Source organism: Topomyia yanbarensis, chromosome 3, assembly GCF_030247195.1.
Source record: "Topomyia yanbarensis strain Yona2022 chromosome 3, ASM3024719v1, whole genome shotgun sequence".
NCBI lineage: Eukaryota > Metazoa > Arthropoda > Insecta > Diptera > Culicidae > Topomyia > Topomyia yanbarensis.
Window position 1 is genome coordinate 23,619,713 of NC_080672.1, and position 16,937 is coordinate 23,636,649.

The 16,937-nt window shown below is 38.8% G+C and overlaps 1 protein-coding gene across 1 annotated transcript in view; it reads right to left on the reverse strand.

Moving 5' to 3' along the window:
* The window catches only part of LOC131693813 (serine/threonine-protein kinase ULK2), a 112,919-nt gene that overhangs the window by 8,790 nt on the left and 87,192 nt on the right, over positions 1 to 16,937 (reverse strand). Inside the window, exons 3-8 of the mRNA XM_058981957.1 lie at positions 10,035 to 10,122; positions 9,667 to 9,792; positions 9,523 to 9,596; positions 9,297 to 9,457; positions 9,099 to 9,235; positions 8,736 to 8,975 (exon numbers count right to left, since the gene is read on the reverse strand). Coding sequence (XP_058837940.1) covers positions 8,736 to 8,975; positions 9,099 to 9,235; positions 9,297 to 9,457; positions 9,523 to 9,596; positions 9,667 to 9,792; positions 10,035 to 10,122 — 826 coding nt within the window. The remainder of the gene's footprint in view (positions 1 to 8,735; positions 8,976 to 9,098; positions 9,236 to 9,296; positions 9,458 to 9,522; positions 9,597 to 9,666; positions 9,793 to 10,034; positions 10,123 to 16,937) is intronic.

Here is a 16,937-nt window from a genome sequence, read left to right on the forward strand (position 1 = left end):
TTTCGTGAACTGAACGATTTACGAAAAGCGTGATCAAATTGGTGAAATAATGAACAATAAACCTCGTATTCATGAAACTATTTGTGTTTCCAAAACACTAGTTCCCCCGAATATATACATAGCGTTACATTCGAATGTTTGGTTGAGTTACTGTGGTCGCTCCCTAAACATGTTTAGTTTTTGTTATGATTCTTGTTCAAATTTTGGTAATATACAGCCCGACAGTTAAACGATGTTTATGATTCCAGGAGCATATTCACGCTTTTCGTAATTTCTCATCACGTTACCGTCATGATTTTCGATATTTCAATCACGAGCTATGTGATTGATGTTCATGACTTTGGTATCTTAGTTAAGATATTCGCAATTTCTATTCACGTTATCGTGATATTTTATTCTCGAGCTTACTTTTGAATTTAACACGTGGAATGATGTGACTCATGTTCATGATATCAGGCGCTTTATCATGATATTCGTAATTTTTCGTCGCCTTATCGCGAGGTTTTTTGGTTACTATCGGATTTTATACTTGAAGTAACGTGACAACATTAACTGGATCATAAACGTATGATCGTAGCGCAGCTTTCGTATTCTGTCCAAACATCACACTGAAACTTATCAAATAAATATCGGTGTTTGAGGTGCTAATAGTTTTCTTCTATCTGCTCGTACGTATTACAGGTTTCTAGCAGCAGGATATATATATGACATGTCATGAATAAGTGCATGGAACATAAGTTATTCCACGAACAATACTCCAAATTTTGTGAAAATATTCACGTGAAAATTTCATGACAATGTTACATGAAATTGCAAATGATTAGGGTTATCTTCTAAATATCACAAGTACACATGACAGATCGTAAACCATGAATTATATTTCATGAATTGATGAACTTTTTCACGAGCGCAAATAGTCTGTCGTGACCAGAGTTAAAAATAATCGAAGCTCTTTTTTGACGGCTGAAAATGACCCTGATGCGACTCGCGGTGAATAGAAAAAAATATTCATTCAATTATCCATGTTATTCATTCAGTTGAATATCGTACAATATATTCCTTTCACTAATTATATAGGAAAATGTTTTCAAATGCCAGTAAAGCATATAAAACAACAATCATCGACGCTTACATTGTGCCAGGGCCTACTTTGATGCGTTTGATTCGTTGCTGCACGGCCGCTTCGAGTAATAATCGGAGACGAATGAAAATCTGCATGGATGAATGGGCGGTTTGTTCGTTTGACGTTTTCAGCTGCGTCACTGAATATTGAAAATGAATGCGGCTTAATACGATCGATTTTCATTCAATGAATTTGAATATTTTTAACTCTGGTCGTGACTATTGTACTAATAATTATGAATCATGAATACATTAGTGTTTTATGATTTCGTGATCTATTTCTCGAGTTCCAATGGTAAGTTGTGACTATTGTACTAGGAATCACAAACGTTCACGTATACATGAATAATATTTTACGATTTCGTTAATTGTTTCACGAGCATGAATGGTAAATCGTGCCTGTTATACTAGGAATCATCGACCAGTTCACAAATACGTGAAAAATATTTTATGATTTCGAGAGCTATTTAACGACCACAAATGGTAAGTCGTGATTATTGTACTAGAAATTATGATCCAGTTCACGTATACATGAACAATATTTCATTATTTCGTTAGCTATTTCACGAACATGAATGGTAGGTAGTACCTGTTATACTAGGAATCATGAACCATTTCACGAATACATGAATAATATTTTATGATTTTATGAGCTATTTCACGAGCACGAATGATAATTCGTGAATCAAGTTCAAGGATACATAAATAATGTAGAATGGTTTTGTGAATTATTTCACGAACATGGATATTTAATCGTGACAAATTTATTGGGAATCGTGAATTACGTCACGAGGATTGAATAGATGAATGAATAAAATTCCGAGTTTTGTGAAATAGTTCACGAAAAAATATCCAAACTCTTTTGATTTTGTGAACCAATGTTCCTAAATCTATGAATAGAATCATGAGTCAACCTTTGGTTTTATGAATAACATTCATAAAGTTGTGAACTAGGTTAGGTACAAAAAATCGATTTGATAATGTCATGGTGGAAACCGTGACTGAGGTTCACAAAATAAAACCAGTTAATCACTTAAAAAACAAATACTTCCACTAATAAAAGCGTTATGTGGGCGTTACTGAAGGGAAATTGAACACAATTATAAATAACATATTTGTATTCATGGTTTACGTAACGTAAAAACGTGATTCTTCCATAATTCATGGTATCTATGATTTTGGGAAGAAGTTGTTTCCGTGTATAATATACGCACTTAAAAAAAGATTGTTCGTCAATTCTGGAACAATAACATTTTTCGGTAGGACAACAGGACCGTGAACAAAAATCATGTGCTTTATAATTATGTTCAATTCTCCTTTCGTAACGCCTGCATAACGGTTTTATTTGTGTAGATATCTGAATTTTGAGAATTTCAGTCACGATTTCCGCTACGTCATTACTTTTCCGTGAACTAGTTCACAACGTCATAACAATAATTAATAAACCAAATGTTGGCTCCTGATATTATCCATAAATTTGGGAACATTGTTAACGGTCTGACTAGACGACGTGATCCGATTCAAGATTGATTGCATCTTAATCATGATCTAGTTTTCATGGTTGTGAGTTAGTTCACAAAATCAAAACCGTATTGATATTTTCTCGTTAACTATTTCAATTCGGAATATTATTCATGAATACATTCATGCGTCGGGAAGTTGTCCATGGTTCCTAGTATGATAGTAACGATTCAGCATTCGTGCTCGCCAAATAGTTCACAAAATCATGAAATACACTTCTACTATCATAATATAGTTAATAAAATATGCAATTTTATGCATGGTCCTAAAATCATAACGTGAATAATTTCACAGAATAGCGAATAATATTCATGAACTCGTGATCTGATTCGTGATTTCTAGCTCACGGCTCAACAATCGCCGCTCGTGAAATTTTCACGTGAACTATATTACAAATTCTGGAATAGTATTCAAGGATTCAATTTTATTCCCTGCTTGCTAGTAATCAGTCATAGATACGAGCAGTATGTATAAGAAACCGATTAGGAACTTGAACGTTCATTTAATATGGTCCAGTGTGATATCAGATCCGAAAACAAAAACTACACTGGGTCAAAAAACACAATACTGTGTTCGTGAGATAGTTCAAAAAACTACAAGATATCGCCGATCGGTTACATAGCAAAGTGTTTATTTAATAAAATTTCACGATAACGTACATAAAAATAACGAAAATTGGGACTAAGCTTCTACAATTATGACTACAGTCGATATCGCTAATACAAAACAGTGAACTCCCAAATTATAAACAATAAATCATAAAAGAACTAAATTTCAGGACACAACCACACATTAGAGTGTAACGTGATTTTTTTTGCGAACAATTTTTTTTCTTGCGACCATCTAATATTGTAAACTGCTCAAGATCGCATGTGTGTCACATTTTTATGGGACTTCCAATCTTTATGGGATTGATTTGTGATCATTATATGACACACTGATTAACGTATGTCTGGTAACTCTTATAAAACTGGCGGTAGAATCGATTCTGCTTCCAGAATCGTGAAAGACTTAGAGAAGAACCGGTTTGGATCTCAAAAACCGATATAATCCACCTAGCAGTGAGATGAGAAATTTCACATATCATTGTCGGATCATTCATTAGTTTGTGAAACTCGCGCGAAACTAGCGGTTGGATGAACACAGCTTCGAATTCTGCACAAATAAAACCTCGAATAAACAGAATAAATTCTAGAAAAATAATAAAACAAAGGCAATTAAAAAAAATTCAAGAAAAAAGAAGTTAAAATTCGCAAAAGGGGACAATGATTAACCCTTTAATGCCCAACTTTTTTATAGTGGTGAAGTCAAGAAACTCGAAAATCATTATTTGTAAAGATACTTGCTTCTCTATCAGTGCTTGAAGCTGCTCAATTTTTACCTACCAATGCTAAATTCATTTTTTTGGAATATTTACAATAGAGCAATTTCGGGGAAAACGTAGTCTAGGACAGTCCAAATTGATAGGTTTTATCAGTTTTCAAGAATATTTTAAAATAACGAAAATATATCAAAATTTAATTTTTCGTCATCAACGTAAACTGTCCCTGGCAGCACTGCTTCATCAGAATCCAAATTGCAATAACTTCACTTCTAGAGCTAATACTTGTGACTGTTAGTGGTCAAATGAAAGGTGATAGTTATATTTATTAGTCTTACTTGTTATTGTGAGCATATCTTGCCTAAATAAAAAATAGCTGTTTAAAAACGTTCTTGTTTATAAACAACTGAGGCGGAATGAAGGGGTTAACATAAATCAAATTAGTTCAGCTCATTAAATGTAAAATTAGTTTAAATTAATTTAAATTGAATGTAAAACTGATTAAATGTAAATAATTATGTAAAGAATAAATTAAACTGTTTCAAACTAACAAATTGGATGAAACAAATAAAAATTGATCAGAATTAAATTAATAAAATTAAGAAACTGAATGAAATGTGTGTACTGGAAAAATAAATAACATGAATAAAATGAATTCAATGAAAAAAAGTAAAAATAAGTAGAATAAGTAAAATTAGTCAAATAAATAAAACATAAAATGAATAATATGGATTAAATTAATGAAATCAATAATATAAATAGAATAAATAAAATAAACAAAATGAACAAAATTGATCCAATGAATGAAAATGGTTTATAAATGTGTAATAAAATGGTTGGCATATAGTTCACATTTATGCGGGGAGGCTGATATGCTGTCCAAGGCTTTGTCGCGTCTAGCATTTGAGAGATTACGGACTCTGATTAGCTTGGAAAGAGGAGGCGTGTTGGAACAATGCTGTCCAACAAATCAAATAAATAGGCAACACTGTCGTTTCTGTATCCTTTTTTGCCTTGGGCACTGTTCTTTTTCATACCAGTTAATCACTTAATTAAACACGGTCGAACACGCGTGTCCTTAAATTTTTATCGAAAATTACCGAAAACCTACACTAAAAATGCTCAGTCACAAAGCCAAAAGATCAAACGGCGTAGAACTTTCCGAAGCTGTAGATGAGACAACAAAGCCTACTAAGCACTTGTGGAACATCATCAAAGATCTGAATACAGCACTAACCCAGTCTGTTTTAAGGTAACCAGAGACATCGAAAAAGGATGCTGAGGACTTCATGGCACGTTGTTATGACCACAAAAAGTGGGTATAGAAACCGACGACTGAAACCCTTCCAGACCTGAGAGGATACGAGATGGCCGTTTCAGTTGAGAGAATTCTGGGAGCACTCCAGAAAAGGAAGAAACATTCCGCGCCTGGTGAGGACGGTATGCCATACGGCATCCTCAAACAACTTGGATTGGACATGCAGATAAAAATAAGTGAAATACTGAAGCAGGTCTACTTCAACGAAGAAATCCCCGATAGATGGCGTACCTCACTCTTAAAACCCATACCAAAGAACAAAGACAATCCACTAAATCTGAGATAACTGATCTAATGAATGTACTTCTCCATTGCTCATTCGGCTTTCGGGAAAATAGCTCCGCCCAAAGCTGCATAAATTTCGTCGTAAACAGAATTAAGGACATTCAACAAGATGGCGGCCAACAGATTGTCGTCTTGCTGAACACTTTTTATAGATTTTCTACCCACATGCGTTTACCCGTAACTGCCGACAAGGCGCTGGAGGTAGGCAAAGTTACGGTTGGATGTTGAAGTTGCCCATTGGACTTTGTACATTTGGCAGGGGCTTGCAAAGGCCCGGATAGATTCGGGAAGTGCTGGAAATGCGGAGAGACGCTCCATCTTGCGAGAGACTGCACACAGAGGCTTGCTTTGCACTCCAGTAGTGGACGGGAAGGACCTTCAGACGGGTGGCTTCAAATGCCTTGCCTACAAGAGGACTGCAAGCCAATAGTAAAGGATATAACCCAGATAAATCTGAATCACTGTGACACCGCATAGCAACTGTAGTGGCAGTCTACGACAGAAACAATGTGTTACGTCGCTTTGATTGCAGAGCCGCATCAAGTGCCACTTTGTTACGGTAACTGGATAGGGATTAGAACGGGAACGGCTGCGATACAAGTTATGGGCAGAAGTGGTACAACGCTCATACGAAAACTTCATGATCGCCAGTCAACGGCGTCTTTGTGTGCAGCTGGCGTATTGTTGTGCAGCTCCTCCAAGGTGGATAGTGGAGCAGTTCGGCCTAGTACTGGAGCAGGAAACCGAAAAATTTATCGACCGGACGCCGGTAGTTATTGGTGGTGACTTCAACGCCTAGGCTATGTAGTGGGAGAGTAAAGTAACCATCACAAGATGGTAAATCCTGCAGGAAGCTCTAGCGAAGTTAGACGTACGACTGTGCAGTGAAGGTTCCGTTAGCACATTTCGAAGAGATGGGAGAGAGTCTATTATCAATGTCGCATTCTGTAACCTTTCACTGACGGAGAATATGTGTTGGAGTATGCGAGAAGTATATGCATACTGACCAAGAATGACCGGCGAACGAAAGTGGAAGCCTTCAACAAAGACCTCTTAGTTGAAGCATTTCAGCTGGACGGAGGGACCGACAACGTGGACGTGGCTGATCTAACAAGAAGCATTGTGACGGCTTGTGGCGCAATACCGCGAAAACGGGAGCTACGCATTAGACGGTGTCAGGCGTGCAGGTGGAACGAGACACTCAGTACGCAACGCGCTGCTTTTCTCAGAGCCAGAAGGTGAGCTCAGAGATCAGTATCAGAGCTAGATAGAGAGGAGCGCAAGGCGATGCGCCGGGAAGCTAGGGCCGCTTTAAAACGGGAGATCAAGCTTAGCAAGTCAGATTGCTACAAGGAGCTGTGCCGAGAACTAGACGCCAATCCCTGGGGCGACGCGTACCGAGCCGTGATTGCAAAAATGACGGGCTCGTCGACGCCAGCCGAAATGTGCCCGGGTAAGCTGAAGATAATCGTTGAGTCTCTTCCCGAAGCACGATCCAACTAGCTATAGCTACCGACAGCGTACAGTGAAGAAGAAGGAGCAAACACGAACGATCGGCAAGTGACTAACGATGAGCTCGCAGAAGCATTAAATCGCTTGAAATCAATGAAAGGTTCGGATGGAATACCTAACGAGTTTGTTGAAAGCTGCGATCCTGGCATATCCGGACATGTTCAGGATGATGCTGCAGTAGTGTCTGGATGAAGGCTACTTCCCTGAAATGTGGAAGGTACAGAAGCTGTTGTTGCTGCCGAAGCGTCAAGCCATCGGGCGATCCGGCCTCGTATAGTCCTATTTCTTTTCTGGATACACTCGGAAAACTCCTGGAAAGAATCATTCTTAACAGGCTGACAAAATTCACGGAAGGTGAGGGCGATAGTCCAAGATATACTTCGGATTCCCCAAAGGAGCATGATCAGGAGGTGATCAGGGTAGATGTGAAGAATGCGTTTAACAGCGCCAGCTGGGAAGCCATTACTGCAGCACTGTACTTTTTGTTCCAGATCCTGAGGAGCTGCTTTCAGAGCAGAGTGCTGCTGTACGAGACGAACAAAGGGAAGAAGTCAATGCGATTAACTGCGGGCGTTCCTCGAGGCTCCATTCTCGGTTCAACTCTTTGGGACGGGATGTACGACGGGGTTTCGAAACTGTGGCTGACCAGGAAGGTGAAAATCCTGGATTACGCGAGCGACGTATCACGAGGTGTCGATGACGGAGACAATAGACACGATCGAGGGTGGGGCAAATTGCTCACCACAAGACAAAGGCTTTGCTGGTCAGCAACTGCAAAGTAATTCAGCGGATGCAGATCGACATCAGAGGGCACGTGATTGCATCGAAGCGCGCACTGAAGCAATTGGGAGTGATAATCGACGACCGGTTGAGCTTAAACAACCACGTTGACTACATTTCATTTGTTGCGATACCCTGCCCTGCTCCACCGAAATCGCTGAACTGACCTGGTTGGCTGGCTCGGTTTCGGGAGAACTTCTCTCGCCGAGGAATTCTTCGTAGGAGTAGGCTAGGTCTATCGTTGGAGACTAGTTCGCGAACAAATCGGTAGCTCAACGAGGAAGTGGTGCTATCTAACACGAGAAAGGAGTCAAAAGGCCTAAGCCAGTTGCGGATAGGGATCCAAAGGGCTCAAGAAGCCGAGTTGAAGTGTAGAATGGTACAAGGGAGCCGAGGGGCTCAGTAAATTAGACAATCTGGAGTTTGTTGCCCAGATTGTCCTCGCAAGGAAAGAGTACTAATTCTCGACCCACAGCTAGCTTTCCTACTACCATACAGAAATTGCTACGTTGTGTAAATGGTAGTGGGTCGAAGAGGTGTGCTGTAGCCTTACTGAAGAAACTAACTACTAGGTAGTTGAATTAGAGTGTGGACGTCAGGTACCTATGAGATTACACCCCCCCTGAATTACAAACTCTATATATGAAAAGTGGTACATGTTATTAACTTATTTTTCCGAACCCAACTTAATCTATGAACTACTAATAAAAGAATGTATTTTTACAATAAAAAGTTTGTGCACCTACGTAAAAGAATAAAAATGTGGGTTACCCTCTTTTAGTCTCTATCCATTCAAGTGTTTATGTCTCGCTACTTTCTCTGATTCGTTTTGACATGACCACTGATCTTTGTTAGATAATAACTACCCGCACTTACCGTTATTGTTTTCCAAGGTCTGTTGCTTTTGCTGTTCTTGTTGCTGCTGTTGCAATTGCAGCTGTAGCTGTTGTTGCTGCTGCTGCTGTTGTTGTTGTTGCTGAAGTTGCAACTGGTTCTGTTGTTGTTGCCGTATAAGCAACTGCTGTTGTTGCAGCGGAGACAGAAGCGTCTTCTGGTGGGGACTAGTGACTTTACCAGTCGCACCATTTGGACCAGCTGCTGATGCTTGTGGCATTTCTGTTTAGGGAATAAAATTATTCAATGTATGAAAAATTTGTGAAAAACTGTGTGCATAACATATTGATGTGTTACTACAATGAAACTACGTCTAAAACAGATAATAAACAAGGCATTTCTTACCACTACTCTGAGGTGTCATCTGTCGCTGCAAGAAAGCATGACAGAAAAAGGTGTCAAAGTTCATTCGTTCCTTGGCGTTTCTTCGCAGTAGTCCCATCAGCAGATCAGTCAGTTCCTTCGAGGTACCGGATGGAATTCTACAACGAAACGTCAATAATTCTCAAACCTCAAACATAAAATCAGAGCTACTCTATTTACTTGGGAGCTAAATTAGCATTCTTCTCGTAGTACATCTTCAGTTCCTGGGGCGTTTGAGCCTGGAATGGTGCCTTTCCGGTTAGGCACTGGAAAACGATGGTCCCAAGTGACCAGAGGTCAGCCTTTGCGTCGTACTGCAGTGACATGATCACCTCTGGTGCCTGTTGTTGGAAATGGGTCGTATGTTAAGCAGTTAAGTTCTCTAATGGGAGTGTTTTGTACTTACCATATACATTGGCGATCCACAGAGGGTTGCTGCCATATTTCCATCCTGGAGGAACCGAGCAAATCCAAAGTCCGCTAAAATGTGGAATAAAATCAGTTGATATTAGAATGGGTGTGGCTTAAATAGATTTTACACAGGACGAACCTATTTTCAGTGTGATCTTCGATGGTACTGGAAGGTTTTTGCCGCAGTTGTGCGACAGCAGAATGTTTTGCGGTTTCAGATCCCGATGGACAACTCCGACAGCATATAATGCCTTCATAGCGCTTGCTAGAAATTAAAAATAAATGAAAAGTTCAGTTTTTGGTCAATAAAAGGTATCTCAACTCGAGTGAGAATTGATGATAAATTCCATCTCCTCAATTTACAAATTGAATTATTTAACTGCTAACAAGAGCTAATCGCTCGAACTAAAACATCAAGTTAAACGAGAAATTCATGCTGATAAAGCATACTAAACTAACGCACAGGAAGGACTTCCCGCGTTGATAGAGTCCGTTTGTTTTAATTACCTAATTGACATAAAAACAGTCGTATCGTGTCCTCGCTGAGCGTACCCTTGACGGCCAGATAATCCGCTAAATCTCCGCCACTGCAGTACTGTGGAAGAGGGAGAGAAGGAAATTTAATTAATAAAATGGATTCTTGACGGGTTACAATAGAAGTTTTGAACGGTGCAGACAAATTGATTCGACATAATGGGTCGGGCCCGGTTCGCTCGTTGTTTAAAGTTTACTCGATGGACCTATTTTTGTATAGTTTAAATGAAGCGATTCTTTTATATGTTGTTACGGATTACATCGCATGGCTACATATGCGTGTCCCTTTTCGGACAATAGGATACTAGCAAGGGAATGTATAGAAACAAAATTAAAAAAACTCAAAAATACTTATAGGTAGAATAGACATTAGGGACGAATGCTTAAATTAGATACACTGGAGAATATAATTGAAAATAGTTGGGTTATCTCAAATAGTTTAATTTTCTAAGGAGAAGAATTTTGACTATCTGTGAATAATAGTCAGCTCCTAACGATAGGCTCTTCGGTAGTTCAGAACTAGTTATACACCCACTGTTTTTGATTTACATCTGATTCGTAATGCGTCACTTTGTGTTAAGTCATTTCACTAATTGAAACATATCGTCACGATGCATTACAAAGTCCCTACTCTAAGATCACCAGCAATCCCCCTCAGTACAACATTCAGCCGTATGTACTCAGAATGACGAGATGACAGCAATCATTATCCTTGCAAAACAATTTGCGCTGCTACGAGTATGACGAAAATTATAAGAAATAAAAACAAGTGCCAAAATACACGGTGCACGTGCTTGTTTACGGGAACCACCGTGTTGTTACTGATCATGTCATAGCCGTGATAAGATAAAGTGGCTCTACATGTCAGAACCCTCCTGCGTTCCTTCTTATGTTCACTTCTAATGATGATGCCTTGAATTAATTGAATCTATCAACTCCCGCAGTCTACACGACTGGGTTTTATTCCTTACCATCTAAACAAGATTATGATCCAGCCGAGTGACAATCATAACTATTATTGAATTAAAGCTGTATCAATAAAAGAAAAAAAAACACAAAGAACAAATCCACCCCAGCGTATCGGCGTTCGCATAAGGAATGTGTATAAATTATCTACTCAGCAGAGAAAATGGCACCAATAATTCATCGATCGGCCTGGGAAGAGACGACGCCGGAGTCACTTTTATGGTGATTCAAAAAGCATAAAGAACAAACAGATTCGCCTGGCCGAAGATTCCGAGTTTTTGCTTCGTTCCCCGTTGCAAAATTTATGCCATGCAATCCCAGTTGAATCGGGTGACGATATCGTTAAAATAGCAGCAATTGCTAGGGATGGTGGATGGCTTCGTGTGTTTCGATTTCCTTCAATAAAAACCCCGGTCGTTTACGAGGCTTATCCTTTTTGCACCCTCGGAAATTGAACACCCAGCCTAGGCGTCGGCATATAGGGTGATGAGCCTATTTTCACCATACTAAGCAAGGTGCCTCAGTAATTCGATAATTTCTTGCCTTATAATCAATAGAATGCGTAAAAATTGACATCAACCGCTTTGCTTCGTTGTTAAGAACCAATATAATAACACAAATGCGTTGAAAACAGTAAAATTCTCGTGTTTGAGCACAATGAAAACACGAATCGAGTGCCCCTATTGTTGCGCTACCATTTGACTCAATGCGTTGAACAAAGATGGCAGACACTGCTCTACCCAACGGCTTCAAATGGGTAGGGTGATAATAGAAACATGGCGCAAATAGGCTCATCACCCTATGTAGAAAGGTAGGCGGTAGTGCAGCAGTATCTGTAAAACCCATTCCAAAAAGAGGAAGGAAATGGCTAGTTGTGAAAACAGTTCAAAGTTTCACTTCTGAACCTCCACTGGGTTCGGTCTATTCGTTGATGCGATGCCAAAAATGACCGAATCACCGGATGAACGTGATGTCTGCATGGGAGTTAGATTCGGATTATTTTTTGTTTCGTCGCTGAAAGTGAAATTGGAATCGATTCTGTTTCCGTTGCCGATATTGAAAGGCGAATCAAGGCTGAAGGTTTATAAATGTTGTATAAATTTGCTTAGCAAATTGGCGATTTCGTGCTCTGTTGATGAAAGGATATGGTTGTCTTTTTCCCGGGGTACATTCTTTAGCTATTGTACCTAGTATGAATAATGTATCGCTTGCGTCACCCGATAGGCACATCAAAGGTCGATCGAATTTTATGAGTATCAAGGAGAATTGTTTGAAGTCGATTTGATTGACAGGAAAAAGCTTGGAACATTTTTACACTTTGATGAAGTGTCGTACTCAATTCTGCTAGTACTCATTGAAACCATGAAGTTGAAGTAATAATATTAAAGACACCCTCTTACTATTTTTGTGGCGAATGAGTACTATTACTGTAACACCTCAAAAACAATAATGATGCCATGATGGTTCTTATGAAACACTTTTTATTATATTGCAAACCTTTCCGTAGAAATTTTGTTTATACGAAACCTATTCACATTTACGAATACATTATCTCAGTTCAGAAACCTTTAGAATCGAACCAGACCACGAGATATTTAATTGCGAGGACTTGATTTATTGTTTCACACATTAACAGAAGATGGAGTTGCGCCGACTCACGCTTCCTAGAAAAGACGACCAGCTGAGTTTTCTCCGGGGCAGAGCTCGACATCCAGCTGAAAAGCCCAGGTTGTCAAATTGTCCAGAGTATTTTGTAATGGTCCTTGCAAATCGACAGTATTGGGTCTTGCAATAGAGATCACCAATTCGTCAGAAAGTTGCCTTAGCGTGCATGAATTGATAAGACAATCGTCTATGTCATTCACGTAAAGTTTGTAGAGGAGGGGACTTAGACATGTGCTTTTTGAGAACAGGTGTTGTTTAAATTGGCGAAAGAACTCTACTCTGTCAGGTTGATTAGAACTCTACTCTGTCAGGTTGATCAGAAGGCATTCGGACCGGTTCAGTTTGCTAAAAACATACGACAAATTATTCAAGCGAAAACGGTAAAGTGTACAACAATGAGGTATCCTGGGATGTTTAGGATTATTCAAGTTCTTCATATTCGTGATATAGTTACAGTGACTAATCCCCCTTGAGGTGGAATGTTGAATTTATTCATCAATTTCCCTGAGGATATGAGGATAAGATCCATTGTCCCTCGTGATTGGAGGCAAAAATGGGTCATCGCTATCCCAAACCCAGGAATACCAGCCTCCGATCACAACTTTTATCGGCCGATTAAAATGCTGTCTTGTAACCGCAAGTTGTTCGAGAAAATGACTCTTTTCCACCTCAACAATTGGGTCAATGCAAGTAGCTTACACAATTATGCTTCCGCAAAGCTAAAGGGACGTATTTTGGCTTAGTCTCAAAAAAAAAAAATTCAAATTTTAACAAAGAGCAGATGAAACATTTTCCTTATATTCGTCAACGACCTAGAGCTTCTGTGCTTGGCTAACCAAGACATCACTCGGTACCAGCCAGATGCTTTAGCTGTTCATTCATGTTGTGTGAACTGTTTGGATTTAGTGTGTAATTGGGGCTAATTTTGGTGTTAGTTTTGATATATCGTTTAACTGGCAGCAAGTTGGTGTCAATTACTGACGAATGGAACAGGAAACATCCAAATCCAACTTTTCAAAGAGCAGATAGCGTCAGTTTTGCTGGATATTCGAGGGGTTTTTCGCTCCGCTTCTATCAACATTCTTTCAGAGAAGCTGCACCAGCCTGGTCTTTCGCCAATTTAAACAACACCTGTTCTCAAAAAGCACATGTCTAAGTCCCCTCCTCTACAAACTTTACGTGAATGACATAGACGATTGTCTTATCAATTCATGCACGCTAAGGCAACTTTCTGACGAATTGGTGATCTCTATTGCAAGACCCAATACTGTCGATTTGCAAGGACCATTACAAAATACTTTGGACAATTTGACAACCTGGGCTTTTCAGCTGGATGTCGAGCTCTGCCCCGGAGAAAACTCAGCTGATCGTCTTTTCTAGGAAGCGTGAGTCGGCGCAACTCCATCTTCTGTTAATGTGTGAAACAATAAATCAAGTCCTCGCAATTAAATATCTCGTGGTCTGGTTCGATTCTAAAGGTTTCTGAACTGAGATAATGTATTCGTAAATGAGAATAGGTTTCGTATAAACAAAATTTCTACGGAAAGGTTTGCAATATAATAAAAAGTGTTTCATAAGAACCACGAAACGACTTTCATAGGATTATTACGAATCTGTTTCATTAATCCAAAGGATTTGTTCGATGAAATATACAAAAGTCGAGCATTTTGTTATTATGAAGGATTTTTTTTCCAAAAAATCAATAAAACTACACAAAAAACTCATATCAATGAACGAATTTATTCGTAAATCTGTTACAAATAGGTTCATCCGCGAATACGAGCATTTTTGCGCATTGTAAGTGATGATCCATAAATGACGTAGCATTTTTTGAGTGATTTTTAACACCCCCCTCCCCCATCGTAGCATTTTGTCACAAAATTCTATATACCCCCCCTGATAATTACGTAGCTTGACGGTAATCCTCACCCCCCTCGTTGTCCTCGTAAAAAAATTTAAAAAAATCAAAAACGATGTTAGTTAGATGAAACGGGTAAAATTGTCGTGACATCAGGTCAACCCGTATTCCCCTTTAAAAAAAAAGCTACGTAGCATGACATGACCCCCTACCCCCCTGTCGTCACACATCATCACAAAATACAAAACTCCCCCCTCCCCCATATAATGCTACGTCATTTATGGATGGTCCCTAAATAGTTGGGTTCGTTTATTTCGTTTACGACCTGAAAACATGGCGACCCTATTAACGAAAATTTGCGTATTTTTTTCCTTTTTTCGTGATTTGTCCTACTGGAGCTATACAGCTAGGTTCTCGGAAGGGCTCCCCGTCAGAATCCTGCACTACAATTGCAGACAAGACGGGTAATATCACCCACTAAAACACAACGTAAAACCAATTGCAGCGGGCCGTTATTCTGAATGTGATGTTCATTGTACGGTTCATATATGTGCGGGCGTAGGGATTTTGCGAGCGCGTGTATCATCGCGAAGGGCTCAAGCATCTGTATGTTAACGTGTTCGATCGCGTGTGCGTTTGTATGTCGCGTGTACGTAACTTCGTATGTATAAATTCTGTTTTATAACCCTATGTTCTTGAGTTAATTCGCGTGTGTTCTTGGATGATCGCGCGCGGACCGTGAATCTGATACTTAATTTTCGGTGTACTGATGCTAGTAGAAAATTAGTTCTTCTATAACACTAAAATTTCCGGTTATGTCGCCATGGAACGTGTAGTGTAGTGGATATAACCGTTATTTTGGTCCACCTGAATGTATGGACCTAAATTGCTAGGACGGAGGGTAAACATTTCCGGACGAGACCGATTCATGACTGCGCGAACACAGGCGTTTGTGGATTCGCGTTTGACACTTCGTAAGTGCTAAAACGATCACGACTGTGTCGTGTGACATACATGTCAAAAGGAAAATTACAAGACTATTTATGTGCATTTTGAAAAACCTATTATAGATAGAGAAACGCGAATAATAAAACCAAATAGTTAATTTTGGTGAAACAAAATTTAAAACATATTGAAAACAATTACATTTCCCAGGTTTTTGTTAAGAGCATTTTGATTTGAAATGGCATTTAGAATCATATTCTATAAAAAAAATAGTATTTTTGACTGCAAATAGTATATAATTAGAAAACTATGGCAATAGTTGTTGTTGAGAATACATTCTTATTGATCCAAAGAAACTAAAATTTTTTTTCGTGTTGAAAACGATAAACATTTTATGGTTATATTTTTGTTTGTCAATTTGTATAAGCATGAAAAACATGTTTAAAATTGAGTTTAAAGTTGATTGAATAAAGATAAAAAGTTTAAAAAAAATGTTTTTTTTTGCAATTCAGTTTTTTGAAATGATACATGCAAGGACTCCTACGCTCCTTTAAAAAAGTGTTCTTGAGTTAAAATGATCTCACTGACTGTGGAAAAGGTTTAGTTTTCCATGCTGAAGAAACGTGTAAAGTTTCATTGGAATCGAAGATGTTCGGTCACGATTTTAAAGAGTTTTGGCCGGTTGTTCGCGGAATTCCTCGAGAGAGATTGCATGATTCGTCACCCTTTACGACATTAATCAAGCAATCATTAATTTTCTCGTGATGAAATATGGTTAACATTCATGATTCAACAGACAGCATTCCACTCAGACAAGGCCATGCGTATATACTACACACATTAAATGCCCTGTGGATTGATTCCCTTGTTGGTCAAATAAATGCCAAACAAAGAAATTAGTTTACTCAGTCCACAGAAATGTCAGCTCGATTGGCATCGTCCGGCGGATACGTCTTTTAAGCTTTCTAAAACTCATAAAAACCGTTTTAATCGTATCTTCGTAAATCGTCGCTGTTGTGCTATCTTATGACAAACGCCATTTTGGCGTAAACTGAGTTAGATATGCCACATTACTCGTCTAAACAATCTCTACAAAGTGGCGTTGACAGCATTTTAACATTCTGCTTGATTACTGAGATATAGCGAGAAACGTGCTGGGAAATTTTTAATTTTTTGCTTCAAATGACTGTGCCTGGGGATTGGCTCAAATTATCTTGATGTATAAGATGATTTTATATGTAAAACTATCTGAGAAACACAATGGCATAATCATTTTCAAAATAAAAATGCATGAATTGTGAGAAAAATGCAATTTAAGGTTTAAACTGGAAATATAGCATATTTGGCAACACTGTAACCAAAAATAACTATTTTTTCTAGATTCCCCGACTCATTTCCATTAAAATGCATCTCACCGATTGTTTATAAACTAAACCAAGCCA